We start from the raw sequence: 22,160 nt of genomic DNA on the forward strand, positions 1-22,160 counted from the left end.
CCAAGCAAAATCAAGATAATATCACATCCTGTGTGACATCCCCCCAAATCTACTTAGATCACTAAGGTGACAAAGCTATTAGTAACAGAGACAAGACATCAATGCAGGTCCACACTAAAAATCAAGAACTTAGATATTCTTCTAAGTTTTGGAAAAGCATTGGAATGATCTCAGGATATCAAAGAAATCTGCTTTCTTCTAAATGGGCATGGATATGATGCCATCTAACCCAACACTTGTCCACATTACTTTCTAGACCAGTGGACTGATTTTCCAACCCAGTTTTAATTTTGCAAAATTTTCATTATGCTAGAGCTAACATGTAAGCTGAAACAGAAAAAGGAGATAAAATAAGGACTTTCTGATTGATTGCATAGGCTCCATCCTTAAGGCATTTACCCGTTTCCCTCAATAGTCCCAAATGCTCACATGCTTAGTTCCACAGGAAACATTCTAAATACTGAACAAGAAAATAGTATCCAAAAGTCTTCAGAGGATTTTGAAATTAATGTGAAACTCTGTCACAAGGCTCTCCACTGGAGAATGTGGGTGCAGTTTGGGGGATTTTCTGTTTTGTTTTTCTCACAACAGAGAACTTACTTATTTTGAAAGATTTGATGAAATGATGTGTATGAAATAGGACTATGTATAAAGGTGAACATAAAAAGACATATAATACCCAATTCCAACATTGAGGTATATACAGAACACAAAATATATTGTTAAATACTTGAAAGCCATCTCCTAGAGTTAGAGTAATAAGTGATCTCTTTATTTTCTTCATCCTATGTCCTGAATCTTGCAAATTCTCTATAGTGAGCATGACATAATATTGAAATGCTGTATGTCATCATAAAAATTGTTGAGTAATATGTGAAAGTTCAAAACAAGAAAAAGTAACCAAAATTCCAACATAATTCTAAAGCTTTAACAATGCCCAATGTATTCACAATTCAATCATCTTTTCCATTCACTTGCTAAAGAAACTTCTGTTAAATAGATGTTTCACTGTCTCCTTTACATCCTTGTTTCTGAGACTGTAGATTAAAGGATTCATCATGGGAGTCATCACTCCATAGAACATGGATATCAATTTGTCAGTGGCATCCAAGTCCTCTGAATTAAGTGTCTCTTTAGACTTGGGCTTCATGTACATGAAGAGAATGGTTCCATAGAATATTATCACCACAATCAGGTGGGCTGAGCAGGTGGAGAAAGCTTTGCTTCTCCCCTCAGAAGTACGGATCTTCAGGATGCTAGAGATGATTAATGAGTAAGATATGACAATCAAAAGCAGGGGCATCAGTGTGAACAATGTCGTGGCCACAACCATGATGAATTCATTGCCTGAGATGTCAGCACAGGCCAGTTTCATGACAGCCAGAATTTCACAAGAGAAATGATTGATGTTATTCCTACAGAAGTTCAATTGTATCACAAATGCAGTTTGCACTGCAGAGTTGATAACCCCAGAAAACCAGGACCCAGCTGCCATGGGCACATAGGAATCCTTGCTCATGATGACAGGATATCTTAGAGGGTTGCAGATAGCCACATACCGGTCAAAGGCCATCATGCCCAGGAGCACACACTCTGTTGTCCCCATGGCCATGCCAAGGAACATCTGTATTGCACAGCCAGAGAAGGATATGGTCTTTCTTTCTGAGAGGAAGTTTACCAGAGTGGAGGGAATGGAGGTGGTGGTGTAGCAGATGTCCAAGAAGGAGAGGTTCCCCAGGAAGAAGTACATAGGGGTGTGAAGGTGGGAGTCCCAGATACTGATTAAAATAAGGGTGCCATTGCCCAGAAGGATGACAACATACATTATTAAGATTAGGGCAAAAAAGAGTGGCTCAAGCCTTGGGTAATCAGAAAGCCCCTTTAAAAAGAATTCCACCAGAATGGTTTGATTTTCCCATTCCATTGTACTTTTTCTTACCTGTAAGAATTCAAAGAATTTTTTTAACATAATGATTTATTTATTATGGTAAGTCCAAGTTCACCAATGCACATATATAAAAATTTGCCATGAACCCAATGAGAAGAAGGAAGAAAGAAAACAGAGAAGGGGAAGAAGGGAGAAAAGGTAAAGAAGTGAAATAAACAACACCAGAAGAGAAGTATGAAGGAGAATCTGTTGTATCGACCACTCTGGGCCAGGAATTTGTGAGGTTCATTCACACATTACCTCACTGAAACTCCACAATATGACCATTTCAGAAATAAGAAATTTAAGTTAACCAAACAGAGTTTAAGCCTAAAGTCATATAATTAATATGTAGCAAATCCTAGGCCCAAATTCAACTCTGCTTGTGGTCCCTAATTATCTGAAATATTTTATGAACTCTAAAAGCAGTATGGAATGCATTATATCAGAGATTTGATTGGTTAACTTGCAAAGGCAGTCTAGCTCCTTGTCGGGAATATTTAATAATAACCCACTTCATACCAAAACATTGAATGAAGTGTGCTAATGTGATGGGACAAAAGTCAACAATAAACCCAATCAGTGTTTCTTGACTGCCTGATTGCCCAAAAAACAAGTACAACTCATGCAAAACCCAATTATCTGAAGTCTTCTTGTTCCAATGCAAATATCTTTTTTTATGGGAGATAGAACAAAATTTTAGTAATTATCAATAGTAAAATATATAGTAAAAGTGATTTTCTCTCTTTTAGTGTATAGTTCTATGAATTTTAAAATATGTACGGATTCATGTAACTATCCCTATAATAAGAACACAGAACTTGTCTTTCACCCTAAAAATTCCCTTGTGTCCCTTTTTAGTCACCCCTTTTACCACTCATATCCTACAAAGATTAATATGCTTTTCATCCTATAGTTTTATCTCTTCCAGAAAGTCATACAAAAAAGGAATCATAAGAGCCATTGGTCTCTGGCTTCTTTCTCTTAGCATAAAGCCTCTGAGCTTCAAGCTTCATCCAACTTGTTATTTCTGAGTATTCCATGGTATGGATACACTAGAGTTTGTTTAATTATATGCTGAAAGACATTTGAGTTGTTTCCAGTTCTTGACAATTATGAATAGAGCTGTTAAAAAATTTATACCCAGATTTTTGTGTGAACATAAGTTTTCATTTTCCTAGGGTAAATATCAGATTGGCATAGTGGATAATGAATCATGCATTTTTAAGTTTATAAGAAACTGCCAGCTTTCCAGAGTAGCTGTATCATTTTTGCATTCCCACCAGAAATGTATGAGAGTTATAGTTGCTTCTCATCCTCATCAACACTTAGTAGTGTGTGTGTCTGTGTGTTGTTTTACACATTCTAATAGGTATGTAGTGATATTTCATCATGCTTTTAATTTGCATTCCCTAATGACTAATATTTGGGGTTTTTTTTGGCCATCCTTACATTCTCTTTAGTAAAGTGTCATTCACATCTTTTACCCATTTTTAATTGGATTGTTCATTTTCACATTATTGAGTTTTGAGAGTTCTTTGTATACTTTGGCTACAAATAATTTATTGGATAGATGACTTGCATATATTGTCAACAAGTCTGTGACTTGTCTTCTCATTTTATTAATGCAAAAAACTCTTCATTGCCACCTTAACCAGGTGATTTCTCAGGGAAATATTCCCTGCCATTCAGCCAGGGATCAGACACAGTCTTTGTATCCAAAGAGCTGGTGTCATAAAGTCTCAGGCTATTTCCTTTCATTTTTCTTCAAAAATAGCACCCCCCACACATACACACACACAAATTTTCTTTTTCATGGACACAGAATCCATTGAAAAGGCTCTAATTCACTCAAACAAAAAGTACCTAACATGTAGAACATTGCTCCTTATTCAGGAATCTTGGCATGAGTTTTGGGTCTGAATCCTCTGAATCTATTTCAACTGGCATCTAATTACATATATTTGCTTTTGGTCATCATTGGGGTACGACTTTCTTCCTATTTTTGCCCTGTCCTCAATCAACTTCATCTTTTATGGATTCTTTTATACCTGAAAGATGCATGCGTCTTTTATTGAGTCCCAGATTCACCTTTTTATTGCTAGCCAGCAAAATCCCAATTCCTTGGTAAATGATTACTAAGAAGCAATTTCACTCTGAAAGGTCACTTTGTCTATTGAAATAAACATGTCTTTTTTTAAGGAAACTGAGATTTTTACTGACATGCAGATGTGCATTAGAGTTAGTGTTTCTACAAAAAAGTTCCATGAACAATAGAAAACTTCCAATATGAAGTCACAGGATGTTAAACATATTACAATGCAAGAAAAACAACTACACCCTCAAAGCCCCAACCACAGAACAGAGTAAGCAGCTACCAAGTTTGAAGGGAAACATGCTCTGAGATGGCATTCACCATAGACAGGAAGGGGCTCAAAACACCACCTAAGAAGAGGGTGAGGGACAAGGCTGTGCTGCAGAAATACCTACAGGGAATCCGTCTACAGCTTCCCCAGATTTGCCTCTTCCCAACCCTACCCTACTTTGGTAAAAGCTGTAGATTCAGTCCACATTACTCCACTCAGTCCTCACTGAAAAGTTCTTGTCAGTGCCCTGGATCAGTAAGAGGCCTGAGTCTTTGTGCAGAACACATAGAGATTTTATATGTTTTCTGTATGGATTAAGCCTGTCTATGGCCAGCAATGACCTCAGGGCTAGCATCCCACATCTATGTCCCTTCTGCTTACAAGGCCAGTTACTAGCTATCTGACCTTGGGCAATTAACTTCTGTGTCTCGATATCCTCACCTTTAATTAATAGTCTCATTGTGGTGTTCTTGGGAGAATAAATAAAATAGCGCATATAAGGTACCTCGCATATAGTAAACACTATTTTGGTTTCCTTCATATTTCTTGACTTACTCTTTTTTCTAATTCTTTTACATGCCAATCCCAAGTTTCATGCTCCTACAAGAGTCACTTCAAATTTTTATCAATGAGACCTATTCAGGTATCTGGTCTCTCAACCTAACAACATACTAATTTTCATCACATACATGAAAATTTTCATGACATGGATGCATGTTATACCAATCTCTAGTCACTTTGTAATAGAGTGTTATGCCACTATAGCAAAGGCCAGCACCATTTAGAACCAGACACTCAGGTTGACATTTTTAAAGAAAGCCTATTTTAGTTCATTCATATGAAAGTTGTGTGTGTGTGTGTGTGTGTGTGTGTGTGACAAGTATCATGTATAAAGTTACCATAGGAATATACCACCAACAATAACAAAAACTTACAACTATTTAAAACGATTCCCAAGATATTCATATAAACATAACAATGAAATTCAAAATGCTTTTCCCTTAGCTAAGGACTCATTGCTCCTCTTCATTTACTTTTTACACAAATTTAATATGTATTTAGAATGAATAATAAGATTTTCCAAATAGCACCTCCAGTGAGAGACTTCAGGAAAGGAACTGTCAGTCTTTTCATGATTAGCACCGGATAAACATTTGCTAAACAGAACCAAATTGGTGCTATGAGAAAAAATGGAAAACTGTTACATAATCAGAACTTCAGTGACACAAGCTTAGTCTACATTCTATATCAAGAATGCAAATCTGCTTCCTATTGTATAGTACCACATTGGACCAGTGGGAAATGATACCATTAGACAGGTAAGCACTACTAAAACCATGAACCCAGAAACTATATTCTGACTAAATGAATTTTTATTCCCAGTAAGATAAATTCTACATCTAAATATCCATCTTTTTTTTGGATATTCAAATTGTTATTTGAACATGTGTTTTAATTTTGTCTCCATTTTTTCATTATATCAAAGAAAATCCTCTTGGAACTTTTTCATTCCTATTCTGTAAAGACTCTTTATAGTAAGAAATATTCTGTCCCCCAAACACATGGCTTATTTCAACTCAGTTCATTGGACAGACATCCCCTTAGATTTGTGTTATTAGTATGTTTTCAGCAATTACCTCTAAATGGAAGATTGATTCACCTCCTAGGTTGCAATGCACAGCAGATTGTTTTGCTTGATCTTCTATTTGCAGCCAATTGTACAAAATTTTCCATGAGGTTGATGAATATCTGAAGGTATCACCACTGAGGAACCATAATGTCACAGGCCTTGTGGTCTGGAAAACATTGATGGCAAAGGTACTATTTAAAATGGTTTTAAAAACTTCTATACATTACAGCCAAATATGATTGATTACAAAGGGAATGTATTTTGGATGTGCTAGTTCAAAAGTAAGATAAAAATAAATATTTGAGACCATGGAAGATTTCATTTGCCCTTCAAGCCAAGGTGAAAACACTGCCCTAAGATGAAGACTCAGGAAATTATCTAAAGAATTTTCTCCAGGCTCAGGAAGGCAATTTAAATATTTCTTGCTCTAAGGGACTTATACACTTTTCTAAGCCATAGCTTTAAATTGCTTCAGGGGAAAGACATTCAAAACTTTTGAAAACTTCAAGAATAATTCCCTAAAGGCTTAATTATATTACATTTATACTGTATTACAAATAGCCAATCCAGTGTCTTGAGGATGTGTCTTATCCCATTCTTTTTATCATATACTGCTGAAATGCTTAATCCAAATATACCCCAGGGTTCTTGTCCATACCGCTGTTCAACCTACCATGTCTTATTGATAATATAGTAGAAAGACCTGTTACATAGCTATACTAGGTAATGTATAGCTACATTACCTCTTGGTTATCAATAGTAAGAGTAAAAACTTATAAATTTCTAGGCACTGTTAAAAGAATTTTATATATATTTAGTTAATTCACATTTATTAAATCAGGGAGAGAAGAGAAAAAGTGTTTATTGTACAAAATAATCTAAAACTTATTGAAGTTGAAAATCAGAATTTACTGGTACTTATGTGAATATGAATGGCATTTTGAAATTCACAAGAAATTCAGAAATTCTGCAAGCATACAATGAAACCTGGAAGCCATCAAGCTATTCAGGTTTCTTATTGTAAGTCTACCAACTAATTTGTAACTCAATCCCACTCTGTACTGTAAGCAACTCCAAAGAATTCGCCTAAATATATATATACCTATCCCCCATGCTAATCGGCATAAAATCGCCACCTATCTAAATTAAACAATTAGGAGGTAATGGTGAAAATATGTATAGAATCCCAGGTACTCTCAGCCATCTTCTACTTTTGAGGACAGTGCTCTCCTTTCCTTGAACGGCTTCACCAAAAAATGAATACAATTTGTTCACCACAAAACCACTAGCCCAGGTAAAACAGACTTTGACTACAGGTGTAATGACGGGGGGGGGGGGGGATCACAGAACTGAACATTAAATGAATTAATACAGTACCCAACATCATTGCTTCCAAAGTTCACTGAGCTGACTACACAAAATTTCTTCCTGGACTTATCTTCTTAGGTCCTGGTCTACCACCATGTGAGTAAGCTTCTTTCCTAAGAGCAGAGCTCTTGACCCATTATTTTTCCTTTCTTCTCCTCAAATCATAATGGATCCTCAAAATCCCATATCCAACATTACTTAATTGAAGTATCCAAGTAAGTCATCTCAGAACAATGTTTCAAGCAAAGAGAATTGTTCTTTTACATTTTGTAACAGAAAAGGGTTAGTTACTATTTTTTTAACATATCTCATTAAAGCTAGGACATGGGAACTGGCCAAAATGATGAAATGGAAGAATTCTCCTCAAAAGAAATTCCAGGAAGAAATGAAAGCTAAAGAATTGATCAAATGCTGGAGAGGATGTGGAGAAACGGGAACCCTCTTGCACTATTGGTGGGAATGCAAACTGGTGCAGCCACTCTGGAAAACAGTGTGGAGGTTCCTCAGAAAATTAAAAATAGACCTACCCTATGACCCAGAAATTGCACTACTAGGTATTTATCCAAAGGATACAGGTACGCTGTTTCAAAGGGGCACATGTGCCCCAATGTTTATAGCAGCACTATCAACAAAGCCAAAGAATGGAAAGAGCCCAAGTGTCCATCGTTGGATGAATGTTAAAAGAAGATGTGGTTTCTTATTACTTGGCAATCAAAAAGAATGAAACCTTGCCATTTGCAACTACATGGATGGAACTAGAGGGTATTATGCTAAGCAGTGTTAGTCACAGAAAGGCAAATATCATATGACTTCACTCATATGACGACTTTAAGACACAGAACAGATGAACACAAGGAAAAGGAAGCAAAAATAATATAAAATCAGGAGGGGGACAAAAAATAAGACACTCTTATAGAATAGAGGGTTACTGGGGGGTTGTGGGAGGGGCATGGGCTAAATGGGTAAATCATTGTTGAACTATATGCTAACTAACTTGGATGTAAATTAAAAAACAAATAAATAATAAATGAATGAATAAATAAATAAATAAATAAATAAATAAATGTCTATGCACCGATTTGAGGGCACTCAAATATATAAGACAATTGCAAACATAAGCAATTTTATTGGTAAGAATGTGATAATTGCAGGGGACTTTAATACTCCACTTACAACAATAGACAGATCATGTAGACAGAAAACCAATAAAGAAACAATGGCCCTGAATGATACACTGGACCAGATAGACCTGACAGATATATTCGGAATTTTTTATCCTCAAGCAACAGAATACACATTCTTCTCGAGTACACATGAAACATACCCCAAGATAGACCACATATTGGGTCACAAAACAGCCCTCAATAAATACAAAAGAATTGAGATCATACCATGCACATTTTCAGACCACGATGCTATGAAACTTGAAATCAACCACAGGAAAAAGTTTGGAAAACCTCCAAATGCATGGAAGTTAAAGAACATCCTACTAACCAAGGAATGGGTCAACCAGGCAATTAAAGAAGGAATTTAAAAATATATGGAAACAAATGAAAAGGAAAACACAAGAGTCTAAACCCTTTGGGATGCAGCAAAGGCAGTCCTAAGAGGAAATACATTGAAATCCAGGCCTACCTCAAGAAACAAGAAAAATCCCAAATACAAAATCTAAGAGCATACCTAAAGGAACTAGAATCAGAACAACAAAGAAACCCCAAGGCCAGCAGAAGAAGAGAAATAATAAAGATCAGAGCAGAAATAAACAATACAGAATCCCCCCCAAAAAAACACCAAAAACAAAACACTAAAACAGATCAACGAAACTAAGAGCTTATTTTTTGAAAAAATAAACAAAATTGGTAAACGCCTAGCTGGACTTCTCAAAAAAAAAAAGAAAAAGAAAAAGAGAGAGGACCCAAATAGATAAAATCACAAATGAAAATGGATTTATCATAACCAATCACTCAGAAATACAAGCAATTATCAGAGAATACTATGAAAAATTATTTGCCAACAAATGGGACAACCTGGAAGAAATGGACAAATTCCTAGGCACACACACACTACCAAAACTCAAATGGGAAGAAACAGAAAATTTGAACAGACCCATAACTAGTGAAGAAATTGAATCAGTTATCAAAAATCTCCCAACAAATAAGAGTCCTGGAACAGATGGCTTCCTGGAGGAATTCTACCAGACTTTTAAAGCAGAGTTAATACCTATCCTTCTCAAGCTGTCCCAAAAAATATAAACGGAAGGAAAACTTCCAGACTCATTCTATGAAGCCAGCATTACCTTGATTCCCAAACCAGGCAGAGACCCCCACAAAAGAAGAGAATTACAGGCCAATATCCCTAATGAACATAGATGCAAAAATTCTCAATAAGATACTAGCAAATCGAACAAAACAGCATATAAAAAGAATTATTCACCATGATCAAGTGGGATTCATCCTGGCCTGTGGGGCTGGTTTAATATTCCCAAATCAATCAATGTTATACATAACATAAACAAAGAAAGAATAAGAACCATATGATCCTGTCAATAGATGCAGAAAAAGCATTTGACAAATACAGTACCCTTTCTTAACAAAAACCCTCAAAATTTGGGATAGAAGGAACATAACTAAACATCATAAAAGCCATATATGAAAAGCCCACAGCTAATATAATCCTCAATGGGGAAAAACTGAGAGCTTTCCCTCTGAGATCAGGAACACGGCAGGGATGTCCACTCTCACCACTGTTGTTTAACATAGTGCTGGAAGTCCTAGCATCAGCAATCAGACAACAAAATGAAATAAGAGGCATCAAAATTGGCAAAGAAGAATTTAAACTTTAACTTTTCACAGATAAGATGATACTCTACATGGAAAACCTGAAAGACTCCACCAAAAAGCTGCTAGAACCAATACATGAATTCAGCAAAGTCACAGGGTACAAAATCAATGTACAGAAATCAGTTGCATTTCTATACACCGATAATGAATCAACAGAAAGAGAAATCAAGAAACTGATCCCATTTACAACTGCACAAAGAACCATAAAATACCTAGGAATAAATCTAACCAAGGAGGTGAAAAATCTATACACTGAAAACTATAGAAAGCTTATGAAAGAAATTGAAGAAGACACAAAAAAATGAAAAACATTCCATGCTCATGGATTGGAAGAATAAATATTGTTACAATGTCAATACTACCCAAAGCTATCTACACATTCAATGCTATCCCAATGAAAATTGCACTGGCATTCTTCTCAAAGCTAGAACAATCAATCCTAAAAATTGTAAGGAATCACAAGACCCCAAAGAGCTAAAGTATTATTGAAAAATAAAACCAAAGCAGGAGGCATCACAAATCCCAGACTTTGGCCTCTACTACAAGGCTGTAAAATCATCAAGACAGTATGGTATTGGCACAAAAACAGACACATAGACCAGTGGACTAAAATAGAGAACCCAGAATTGGACCCACAAATGTATGGCCAACTAATCTTTGACAAAGCAGGAAAGAGTATCCAATGGAAAAAAGACAGTCTCTTTAGTAAATGGTGCTAGGAGAACTGGACAGGAACATGCAGAAGAATGAAACCAGACCACTTTCTTACACCATACACAAAAATAAACACAAGATGGATGAAAGACCTAAAAGTGAGCAGGAAACCATCAAAACCCTAGAGGAGAAAACAGGCAACAACCTCTGTGACCTCAGCTGCAGCAACTTCTTGCTCAACACATCTCCAAAGGCAAGGGAACTAAAAGCAAAGATGAATTATTGGGACCTCATCAAGATAAAAAGCTTCTGCACTGCAAAGGAAATAATCAACAAAACTAAAAGGCAAACCTACAGAATGGGAAAAGATGACATATTGGATAAATGGTTAGTATCCAAAATCTATAAAGAACTTACCAAACTCAACACCCGTAAAACAAATACTCCAGAAAATAAATGGGCAGAAGATGTGAATAGACACAGTTTTCCAAAGAAGACATCCATATGGCCAACAGACTAATGAAAAGATGATCGACATCACTCATCATCAGGGAAATACAAATCAAAACCACACTGAGATACCACCTCACACCGGTCAGAGTGGCTAAAAATAACAACTCAGGAAACAATAGATGCTGGCGAGGATGTGGAGAAAGAGGAACCCTCTTGCACTGTTGGTGGGAATGCAAAATGGTGCAGCCGCTCTGGAAAAGTGTGGAGTTTCCTCAAAAAATTAAAAATAGAACTACCCCATGACCCGGCAATAGCCCTACTAGGAATTTATGCAAAGGATACAGAAGTGCTAATTCATAGGGGCACACAGGGAAACACATAAGGAGAAAGTTTCCCCAAAGACATTGGCTGGGAAAACCAGAAGGGCCGAATTTCATGAGTTCTTACATCCAATGGGCCTTAAAGCCTAGAGTTTTGAAGGTCAGCAGGCTTGGCTAGGATAGAGCCCAGAGGGTACTGCACTGCTCCAGGAGAGAAAGCAGGAAAACAATCCAGGAACAGATGGCATGGAAACAGCAATCTGAACAAAGTCTGGCGCACACAGTGAGGAGATTATTCACTCTTCTAGGAGTGTGTCCCTGAGTGGCTGTGTTCATGATGATACCTGCTCTTCAGAAGAAGGAAAAGCAGATTAGTTAGCCTAATACATAGATACCAATGGTCATTATATCAAAATCTCATACTGAGACAAATTAAAAGATCCAATTATATTAAAATTGTAGGCTAGATTATACTAATTCCACTTAATATTCCTCACATGTTAAAAAGGAATATTACAAAGACTATGAAAAATCACAAAAACATTGCTATAAAGTGGCAAATACTAATTATATACTATGATTATACTGGTATAAAGAAAAAAATGTGTAGTGCATGGTCTAGAACTAACAAAAATATGAAAGATAAAAAGACTTTAAAGAGGTGGAAGGACTATTTAGGAGTATTTTAGGATTGACCTGGTATTATCTGTGGAATAAAAAAAAATTTTTTGGTAAAAGGTTAACTCTTCTGAGACCTTTTGGACATATTCTGATTCCAACCCCAGCTTCTGTAGAAGCCATCAAATACAGTCATATTCAATGAATACTCCAAGAAATGTATGGCTGGGGAAGATTCTCTTTAAGTGAAGATAATTGGGTCTTTAGAATGTGCGGGAGTCAGGGATTTTGATCTCTAGAGAATCCTGTTTCTGATTCACAACCTTAGGGATTGAAGAAGTTTGTAAAAATAAGTGCTAAATTAACTTCCAAGTGAAACTGAATCTCTCGAGTAAGCATCAACTTTAGCACAAATACTGGGAAACCAGAGTTGCATCATGGGTCCTTATTTTTAATGTTTTCTTTCCTTGACACGTTCTTGGGAAAATCCATGTGAAGACCAATTGCCTGGTTGTAGCAATTCTTTCTCACATTTCTTTTTAGGAAGGAGAACAAACATCTTTCAAAGTGAGAATCTTCTGGTTTCATCTGAAAAATGCAGAAGGAATTCAAATGCCTGGAAATGTTTTCTATTACTTAATAGAATGGAATGGTGAGAATGACTTTAAAACATAGTCAGGAGGTAAGATAAAGAGAAAAGTTTTACTAATATCATTTCCAAAGGAAAACATCCTATCAATAAATATAACGAGTTTATTTTGTTGAGGTGATCATTGCTGGTGGGACAACATAAAGAGCAGGATATTATTTAAATTTCTTTAAAAATCCCCAAATAGCACAAAGAGGGTAGTGAGGAAGAGAAAGTTGCCTGTAATACAACAGACCCTTATAAATAATAGGTGAAAAGCTATTGTATTCAAGTATATAGTTCACTAAAATCTTAAATAAAAATTATCTCGAGAAAGAGCCCATAATAATTTATATATTAATCACACATAAATATGCTCAGTAAGGGTTTGAGGAAACTTGTAATTAAAAGTGTTTATGGTAAAAACAGGATTACAAACAAAACATGTGTAACAGGGGGCTAAAGTAATTATAGGTGTTAATTTAGCTATAGGGGTCCAAGGCAAAAGAAGAAATATTAATTCTTTTACTTCCCACTTATGTAACAAATCAATTCTACCACCCTACATCTTAACTGTCCACACTAGACCATTAGAAAGGATCTTTGGCTATTTTTTTAAATTTTAATTCATTTTTGTGGATAGTGTCTTCATAAGTGGAAGACAATAAATGCCTTCAATACTTTCCAAGGATTTTGATATATTTTATGTGTATTTTTATCATTTGGATGCTTGAAAGTTAAGTATGTCATATTAAACAGTGGTTTTATAAGAAGAAATTTTATCAATAAGTAAATGTACTATAGTGCTAAAAATGGGCTTGGGAATCATGAAGGTAAGGATTTAAATCATACTTCTGGTATTTAACAACTATAAGATATTGAAAACAGGGTGTTGTATGGAAGTATTGAATCCCTAAATTGCACAGCCAAAACTAGTATTACACTATATGTTAACTCACTAGAATTTAAATAAGAACTTTAAAAGAAGACAGTGATCATGGTACTTAACCTTTGAAATTTCAAACTAATTTCCTCATTGGTAAAATCCATAATAACATTTGGCTTATTTTGAAGATTAAATGATAAAAATTATATGAAGGGCCTCATACTAGGACATCACAGGCAACTTTCTCTTCTCTTTGTAAGCTAAAATAATATATCTTTCATGTGGCATATTAGTTGAATATTAGAGTTTATAAAATCTATAAATTGAGGGGCGCCTGGGTGGCACAGTCGGTTAAGCGTCCGACTTCAGCCAGGTCACGATCTCGCGGTCCGTGAGTTCGAGCCCCGCGTCGGGCTCTGGGCTGATGGCTCAGAGCCTGGAGCCTGTTTCCGATTCTGTGTCTCCCTCTCTCTCTGCCCCTCCCCCGTTCATGCTCTGTCTCTCTCTGTCCCAAAAATAAATAAACGTTGAAAAAAAAATTTTTTTAAATCTATAAATTGAGAGTTAGCAGGTCCATTCATTTTTGTACAGTATCAGTTGTCTTAATTGATATCTTTAGAAGACCTAGAGAGGATGATAGGACTGTTTCCTCTAATGAGAATTTAGAGTACAGATAGTATGTGTTTTACATTGAAAAATCTTAGTACTTTAACTATTAGGTCTTCAAGTAGCTAAGTCAATAAAACAAAAAAAAAATATAGAAAGTTAAAAAGTTTCCTTCTAGAAAGTTAGAGGGCTTGACTTCTGGCTTGGATAAAAAGTCACAGACTTTCCTTAGGTCTCTTACAACACTAAAATAGTGCCCAGATGAAGTCCAAGGGCATTGAACCACAGAGTGGTTAATTCTTATAAAACACCAGGAGTTGGGAGAAGATGATTAGAGGTTGGCTAGGATCCAGGCCAGTTCAGATCCTTTTCAAATAGGAATGTTATCTTCTAAACAATAATTCTGTGCTAGGCATCAACAGCCTGCATTCTCCTTTGATAACACATGATTAAGTCAAGAACTCAAGTCCCCTATCTTGGTGTAGCTCCTAAAAACACAAAACACTCTTCTTTGGAAGCTTTTGAGAGTAGGGATTATAAATGCTCTCTGTCTACCAGTAACAGTGGGTTCCTTCTAATAATCTGATAGGACACACCAGTACAGCTCAGCCTCAATGTGTAGTTTCTAGGCACTTGAGGCAATAATTGTACTACTTAAATTATTTTAACATTCTTTATTCTGAGTTAGTCTTCCTAAAATAACTGGACACTTGCTTTAGTGTTTTTCTCTTTTTTAATAATATGCCTTCTTTATCTTTATCTATTTAAAAAATTTTTTTTTCAACATTAATTTATTTTTGGGACAGAGAGAGACAGAGCATGAACAGGGGAGGGGCAGAGAGAGAGGGAGACACAGAATCGGAAACAGGCTCCAGGCTCTGAGCCATCAGCCCAGAGCCCGACGCGGGGCTCGAACTCACGGACCGCGAGATCGTGACCTGGCTGAAGTCGGACACTTAACCGACTGCGCCACCCAGGCGCCCCAATCTTTATCTATTTTAAAAACTGGGGTAATTCAGAAGAATATGAGAAAGGTCTCTAAGGTAACCATTAATGTTTTGGGTTTTCCTTTCCAGTCTTTCTATTCTGTCTAGGCTATCTTAGTTTAAGTTTTAGTTTTGCAAAAAAGAAGAAAAATGCTGTAGTTTTGTTTCTGTTTCCAACTTAAACATTTTCACATAATTTAAATATCATTTTTGTTTTAATACAAAGTTGTCACAAATGTCATATTAATAAGTGCATAATGCCCCATCAAATTAGTGTGCCATGATTCTTTAATAATTCCCCTGCCATGAGCTAAGAATGAAAAACTGTTTCAAAAGATAATATCCAGTAATGGCAAAGATTAATAAAAATGGAATAATCTAATATACATTTTGCATGGGAAGTGATTTTTTAGAAACTATCAAGAGTCTAAAAAGTTTTCTTTCCCTTGTTCCCAGGAAACTATTTTAGTGAAGTAAGCTAAAATGAAGAAAAGATTTGTCACATTGCTATTAAACAAGAGTGTTTGTCGATTGCTTTCTAAAAGTCACACTAGCATTACAAGAGTAATGAAAGTAATTTCCTCTATACTGTCCATTATCCTTCCCCCCACCCTAACCATTTGAAAGCGTTAAAGCACATTGGTGGTTTCTCTTATGTTGTAAGGGAAAATTTTTTTACAGCAATTATCTCTGAACTGTCAGCATACCAGATGTATACCATCATTATTTGCTATAAGTAATTTCCAAATGGAACCAACTTTTAGGAGATATTCCTAGAAAATAAAAGGTATTTTTGACAGAATTCACAACACCCCTGAAACAACAGATCCCGGACAACTGATGCTCCTTCAAAGTCTCTATCAAAATTTTCTTTTCAGATTCAGAGTAGGGTGATATATGCATTTACAGTCAATCACATTCCTATCCTGATACCAAATAGAAATATATCTTGTCTTACCCAACCCTTCCTACTCTCTTTGTAATGTATGCCTGCAAAGCCTAGTCAGCTTGGATTGGAATAGAACCCTCCTTTCCATAGCCAAAAGACATATGAACATCATATTATGCTGATGAATATGTTTCACCATTGTAAACTGCAGTCATCATAGAAAGCAGCATAACCTATCGTCAAATGACTATCACAGAGAGAAATGCCAAAGCCTTAACCATAAACACAGCCTTGTTTAATTTTTTTTAATGTTTATTTATTTTGAGAGAGTGAGAGAGTGGGGAAGGGGAGAGAGAAAGGAGAGAGAGAATCCCTAGCAGGCTCTTGGCTGTCAGCACAGAGCCTGACACAGGGCTCCATCCCATGAACTGTGAAATAATGACCAGAGAGGAATCCAAGAGTAGGAAGCTTAACCAACTGAGACATTCAGGTGCCTCACACAGCCTTGATTAAAAACATTAACTGGTGGGGGCGGGGGGGGGGGGAATCTAGATGGCTCAGCTGGTTGAGCCTCCGACTCTTAATTTCGGCTCAGGTCATCTCACAGGTCATGAGATGGAGCCCCAGCTCATGCTCTGCACTAACAGCACAGATGGTGCCTTGGATTCTCTATCTCCCTCTCTCATTCCCAGTCTCTCCCTCTCTCTCACTTGAAATAAATAAACATTAAAAAAAAAAACACTAACTAGAAACTTGTCTATAGGATCAGTCTTTTTTTTCCCCCTCAGGGTGTTTTTTAGTTAGGTAGAAAACCTTGAGAATGAAAAGGTGTTTTCAAAATTATGTTCTTTGATTTATTTACTGTCAGCTACTAACATCTACTCTTCAAATTTTTTCAAATTAAAGTTATTTGCTCCATGCTCTATGGTGCACAACTCAGATGCTTGAGCTGATCTCAAATTCCTTGTTTGGAAAATATTGGCCCTAATCACAAATTCAACAAATGGAAGAGAAAGGACTTTAATATGGACAGAAACAAAAAACAGGCTCTTCTGTATGTAGTAGTATGTAGTTTGACTGCTTGTATATCTGAAATCTAAAGAATACAAAACTGAGTGCAAAACACTCACACAGATGTCTCAACTCCAAGTGTCACAGAATGTTCAGTTTTGCATTGTCTACTATTTGATTACAGTCCTACATACAAGGGAAGCAGTAGTGGCATTCTGCAATAGCATTGGGGAGAAATGGTCTAAAAGGCCTTGCTATTCATGTGAGTTCTGCAGACAGCAACAGCAGCAGCATCTGAGAACATGTTAACAAATCAATTAGATTTGAATCAGTTAGAATCAATTAGAATCAATTCAGACCTACTAATTTAGAATCCTTTAGAGGGGTGCCTGGGTGGCTCAGTCAGTTAAGTGTCCAACTTCAGCTCAAGTCATGATCTCATGGCTTGTGGGTTTGAGCCCCGCGTCCGGCTCTGTGCTGACAGCTCAGCCTGGAGCCTGCTTCAGATTCTGTGTCTCCCTCTCTCTATGCCCCTCCCCTGCTTGTGTTCTGTCTCTCTCTCTCAAAAATAAATAAACATTAAAAGAAATTTTAGAACCCTTCACAAATTTCCCCCATGTGATTTGTCTGTATACTAAAATTTGGAGGCACTCCACTAGACAGGTGGATTTTTTCCACATTGAACTTTAGGATCATCTGGAGAACATTATTTAAAAGATGTCTGATTCCCACTCCTTAGACAATTCACATAATTGGGACAGGGCAATAGCATGTTGGTCAAAAAGAGCAGGTGCTTATGTGGCTCAGGCTCTTAAGCATCCGACTTTGGCTCAGGTCATGATTTCCTCATTCCTGGGTTCAAGCCCCGCATCTGGTTCTCTGCTGTCAGCATAGGGCCCGCTGTGCAACCTCCAACTCCCTCTCTCTCTGCCATTCCCCCATTAGCAATCTCTCTAAACACTGAATAAACTAAAAATAAATAAAAGGGCAGGTGATATAAAGTCAGAAAATGCAGACTGGAATAGTGGATCACTCACTGTGTTTTTATATACATTTTACCTCTGTGAATTTCACTCTCAAAGAATTATAGTGATGATAAAATGAGTAATATGTGTGAATATATTAGTAAATTATAAAACCCTGAACTAATATTGTTAATGACTTCCATGAAATAAAATCAAATACATAGTTATTTTTAACAGATTAAGCATAAGCTTTCCAAAATGATGATATTCAAAGTGCAGTCTGTGGGTCCAAAGAACAGGAAATAATAGATGTTTGTTCAGATGCAAATAGTTCTTCCCTGCCTCAGAACTGTGTATCACTATCTCAGGAAATGGAATACAAGAGCCTATATTTTTAATAAGCTATCAATGTAATTATTACACGTCTTCAATCCCTTCCTATATGTACCAGAAGAGAAATTCAAAATGCTAAACTCAGAGCTCTTCGCACCACTCCAGCTAGTGTGGACACACTTGGCGCCCCTCCCCCAGTGATCTCTCACTGCACATGGTAATATGCACTGACGCGTTATGCTCACATGAAGTTTTCTCTTCTGGATTACTCCAGGTATAGAAAAATAAAATGGACAGGACGAATTGGACAGAGATTGAGTTCATTCTGCAGGGACTTTCTGAGTACCCCAAAGTGGAAAAACTCCTTTTCGTCATGTGCTTGATGATGTACCTGGTGATCCTGCTGGGGAACAGCACCTTGATCATACTAATTCTCCTGGATTCCCGCCTCCATACGCCCATGTACTTCTTCCTTGGTAATCTTTCCCTCCTAGACATTTGTTACACATCCTCCTTTACCCCCTCAGTGTTGATTCACTTCCTATCAAAGAAAAAAACCATCTCCTTCACTAGGTGTGTTGTTCAGATGTCTGTCTCCTACACTATGGGGTCCACAGAGTGCGTGCTTCTAGCAGTAATGGCATATGACCGTTATGTGGCCATCTGTAACCCTCTGAGATACCCCATCATCATGAGCAAGGCACTTTGCATTCAGATGGCAGCCCTCTCCTGGGGACTGGGCTTTCTCAATTCACTGACAGAAACTATACTTGCAATACGGTTGCCCTTTTGTGGAAAAAATGTCATTAACCAATTTGTTTGTGAAATATTGGCCTTTGTCAAACTGGCTTGCGCAGATATTTCCTTGAATGAGATTGCTATAATGTTGGGCAATGTAATATTTTTGTTTTCTCCATTATTGTTAATTTGTATCTCCTACATTTTCATCCTTTCTACTGTACTAAGAATCAATTCAGCAGAAGGAAGAAAAAAGGCCTTTTCTACCTGTTCAGCCCACTTAACAGTAGTGACTGTGTTTTATGGGACAATCCTCTTCACATATATGAAGCCAAAGTCCAAAGACTCTGCTTTTGACAAACTGATTACTCTATTCTATGGAGTAGTCACTCCCATGCTCAATCCTATCATCTATAGCCTGAGGAATACAGAGGTGCTTGGAGCTATGAGAAAATTGATGAGGAGACACTGGTTCTGGAGAAAAGGATGAAAAACTTATACCTTTGAGTTCATGCACAAAATAAGCTCATAGATTTGAGACAAAAGCTTTTCATATAAAGAGAACAATAAAGATTGTATGTCAAATTACAGAATTTAGGATTTGGAAGAAATTTGAAGACAATAACTTCACCTTTTATGAAAATGACTGTTATAAAAATGTAGACACTACTGGTATAAGAAGGGAGCAAACCTTAAGAAATAAGAAAAATTAAATTAAGCTTTTCCAAGAAAATCCAGTACAGATCTTCTTCAACTGATAGGGTTATATCCTGATAAACCCATTGAAAGTTGAAAATATCATTAAGTCAAAAATGTCTTCAATACACCTAATTCACTGAACATCAGAGTTTAGCCTAGCCTACACTGAACATGCTCAGAACACTTACATTAGCCTATAATTGGTCAAAACCATCTCATACAAAGAATGTTGCAATAAAGTGTTGAATATTTCATATAACTTATTTGAGTACTGTACTGAAACTTAAAAACAGAATGGTTGCATGGGTATGGGACGGTTGTGAGTGAATCAGCTGTTTACTCTCATGATCATGTGGCTCAGACTGCAAGTTGGGGCCACTGCCACTGCTTAGCGCAACAAGAAATTATCATACCACATGTTACTAGCCCAGGAAAAGACCACATTTCAAATTTTAAAGTGTGGTTTCTACTGAATGCATATCATTTTCATATCATCATGAAGACAAAATATCCTAAGTCAAACCATTTTAACGTATGACCATCTGTATGTAGGTCTACTGAACAAGTAAAACACATATTTTTCAGTTCCCTTTCGAGAGAACTACTTGAGTTTTTCTGCTTGTTTGTCTGTTTATTACTGGTTTTTGTTTTAACCAAGGATTTGACCTGACTCCAACCTAATTTTTCAGGTACATATTTCCCCTTCTTCTTCCCTTCCTCATGTTTCTCCCATGTTTGCACATGCTGTGCTCCATTCACTATTACTTCTTCAGTTACATCATGTTCTTTACACCTAAAGACAATTGCATATGCCACTTCATCCCCATCATCACATTTCTCTTTCAATGGTAACAGCCTAGCAATCGCATTAAACACAATTCAAGTGTGAGATCTTCTACAAATCCTTTGAAACTCTACTGGGTTAGTTATTCCCTCCTCTATGCTGCCCTGAACTTTATCTCTGTTATGGCTATTTTCCTTTTATACTATAATCATTTGTTCATTTCTGAAATCTACCCAATGGCAGAACTCAATGTTCTCTGTATGAAGTCTAATGTAAAATAAATTTATTTTAGGCAGTAGGCAGTAATTAACTATTGAATAAACATTTTTAAAGAATAGTAAAATATAATCCAAGTGCAATATAATACAGGGAAATATGAGAACTTGAATTTATGTATTATTTCACTGACTAAAGAACATATCCAAAAGCTTTGGGTAAAATATCAGCTAATTTTAAATGCAGACTGATACATTTGATTGATATATATACTGAAGAGGTCATTTGGGCTGGGTAAGGCAAAAATCATATCAGTGTATAATTATTCTGTAATAAGCAATTGCTGGGAAAAATATATCAATTGGATAAATCCTTAGGAATACTGACAATTTTACTCTTTCAGAAGCAATAGTCTCATTTTAAATATTTCCTTTCAAAAAAAATCCCCTTGAAATTGCTAGTAAGTAGTAATTGTTTTATTTTTTATGTGATATCATAACATGTATTTATACGTAATACAGGTGAGCTGCCTGGTACAGTGCCACAACCTGAGCTGGATAGGGGAGAGCGGCTCTGCTCAAGAGCCACCCAGCAAAGGTTTCAACAACCCAACAGAGTTCAGGAGGGAATCCCTGCTTGTTTTGTTCAGCAGGATGTTTGGACCTGGTGGAATAAGTAAAATGTCAACATGAAAGGGAGGCTCAGTGCAGGTTGTCAGAACCCAGTAGAATCAAGAGGACACCACACAGGGAATGATTCAGTTCAGACAATCAGAGAAAGGGTGAAAGAGAGAGAAAGAGATAGCTTGAGGTATTTTATGCTTATATCCCTAAAAACTACCAGAATGTCAGTTCTAGGTGTATAACACATTCATAGATATTGCTCAATACATTTGAAATCGTAGGTAAATTGAAACTAACTGGAGCTAGAGTCTAGTCCAAAAAAAATATCAAAAAATTGACTCTCAAAGTGATAAGGCTATCATCATAGCTAATTGTCAGGTGGTCTTTGGGAATTAGCAAATACGAATTTTTAAATAATTATTATAAATATATTAAATTATTCCCAGAGCACCTGGGTGGCTTGAGCGCCCAGCTTCAGTTCAGGTCATGATCTCACGGTTCATGGATACCAGCCCCCTGTCAGGCTCTGTGCTGACAGCTCAGAGCCTGGAGCCTGCTTCAGATTCTGTGTCTCCCTCTCTATCTGCCCTTCTCCCATTCACACTCTGTTTCTCTCTTTC

General features: G+C 36.6%; 2 protein-coding genes across 2 annotated transcripts; one reads left to right on the forward strand and one right to left on the reverse strand.

Moving 5' to 3' along the window:
• Positions 1-970: 970 nt before the first annotated feature.
• Positions 971-6,083, reverse strand: LOC124526322 (olfactory receptor 13C9). The gene is made up of 2 exons (XM_047099251.1): positions 5,931-6,083; positions 971-1,939 (listed from the first exon to the last, which is right to left on the reverse strand). The coding sequence occupies exon 2, from the start codon at positions 1,922-1,924 to the stop codon at positions 971-973; it is 954 nt and encodes a 317-aa protein (XP_046955207.1). The 5' UTR covers positions 1,925-1,939; positions 5,931-6,083.
• A 12,686-nt stretch (positions 6,084-18,769) lies between these two features.
• Positions 18,770-19,708, forward strand: LOC124526328 (olfactory receptor 13C7-like). Its single transcript, XM_047099265.1, has one exon. The coding sequence runs from the start codon at positions 18,770-18,772 to the stop codon at positions 19,706-19,708; it is 939 nt and encodes a 312-aa protein (XP_046955221.1).
• Positions 19,709-22,160: the final 2,452 nt, after the last annotated feature.

Source organism: Lynx rufus, unplaced genomic scaffold (assembly GCF_022079265.1).
Source record: "Lynx rufus isolate CCGP_SWC_20201006 ecotype Redwood Valley unplaced genomic scaffold, mLynRuf1.p SCAF_10, whole genome shotgun sequence".
NCBI lineage: Eukaryota > Metazoa > Chordata > Mammalia > Carnivora > Felidae > Lynx > Lynx rufus.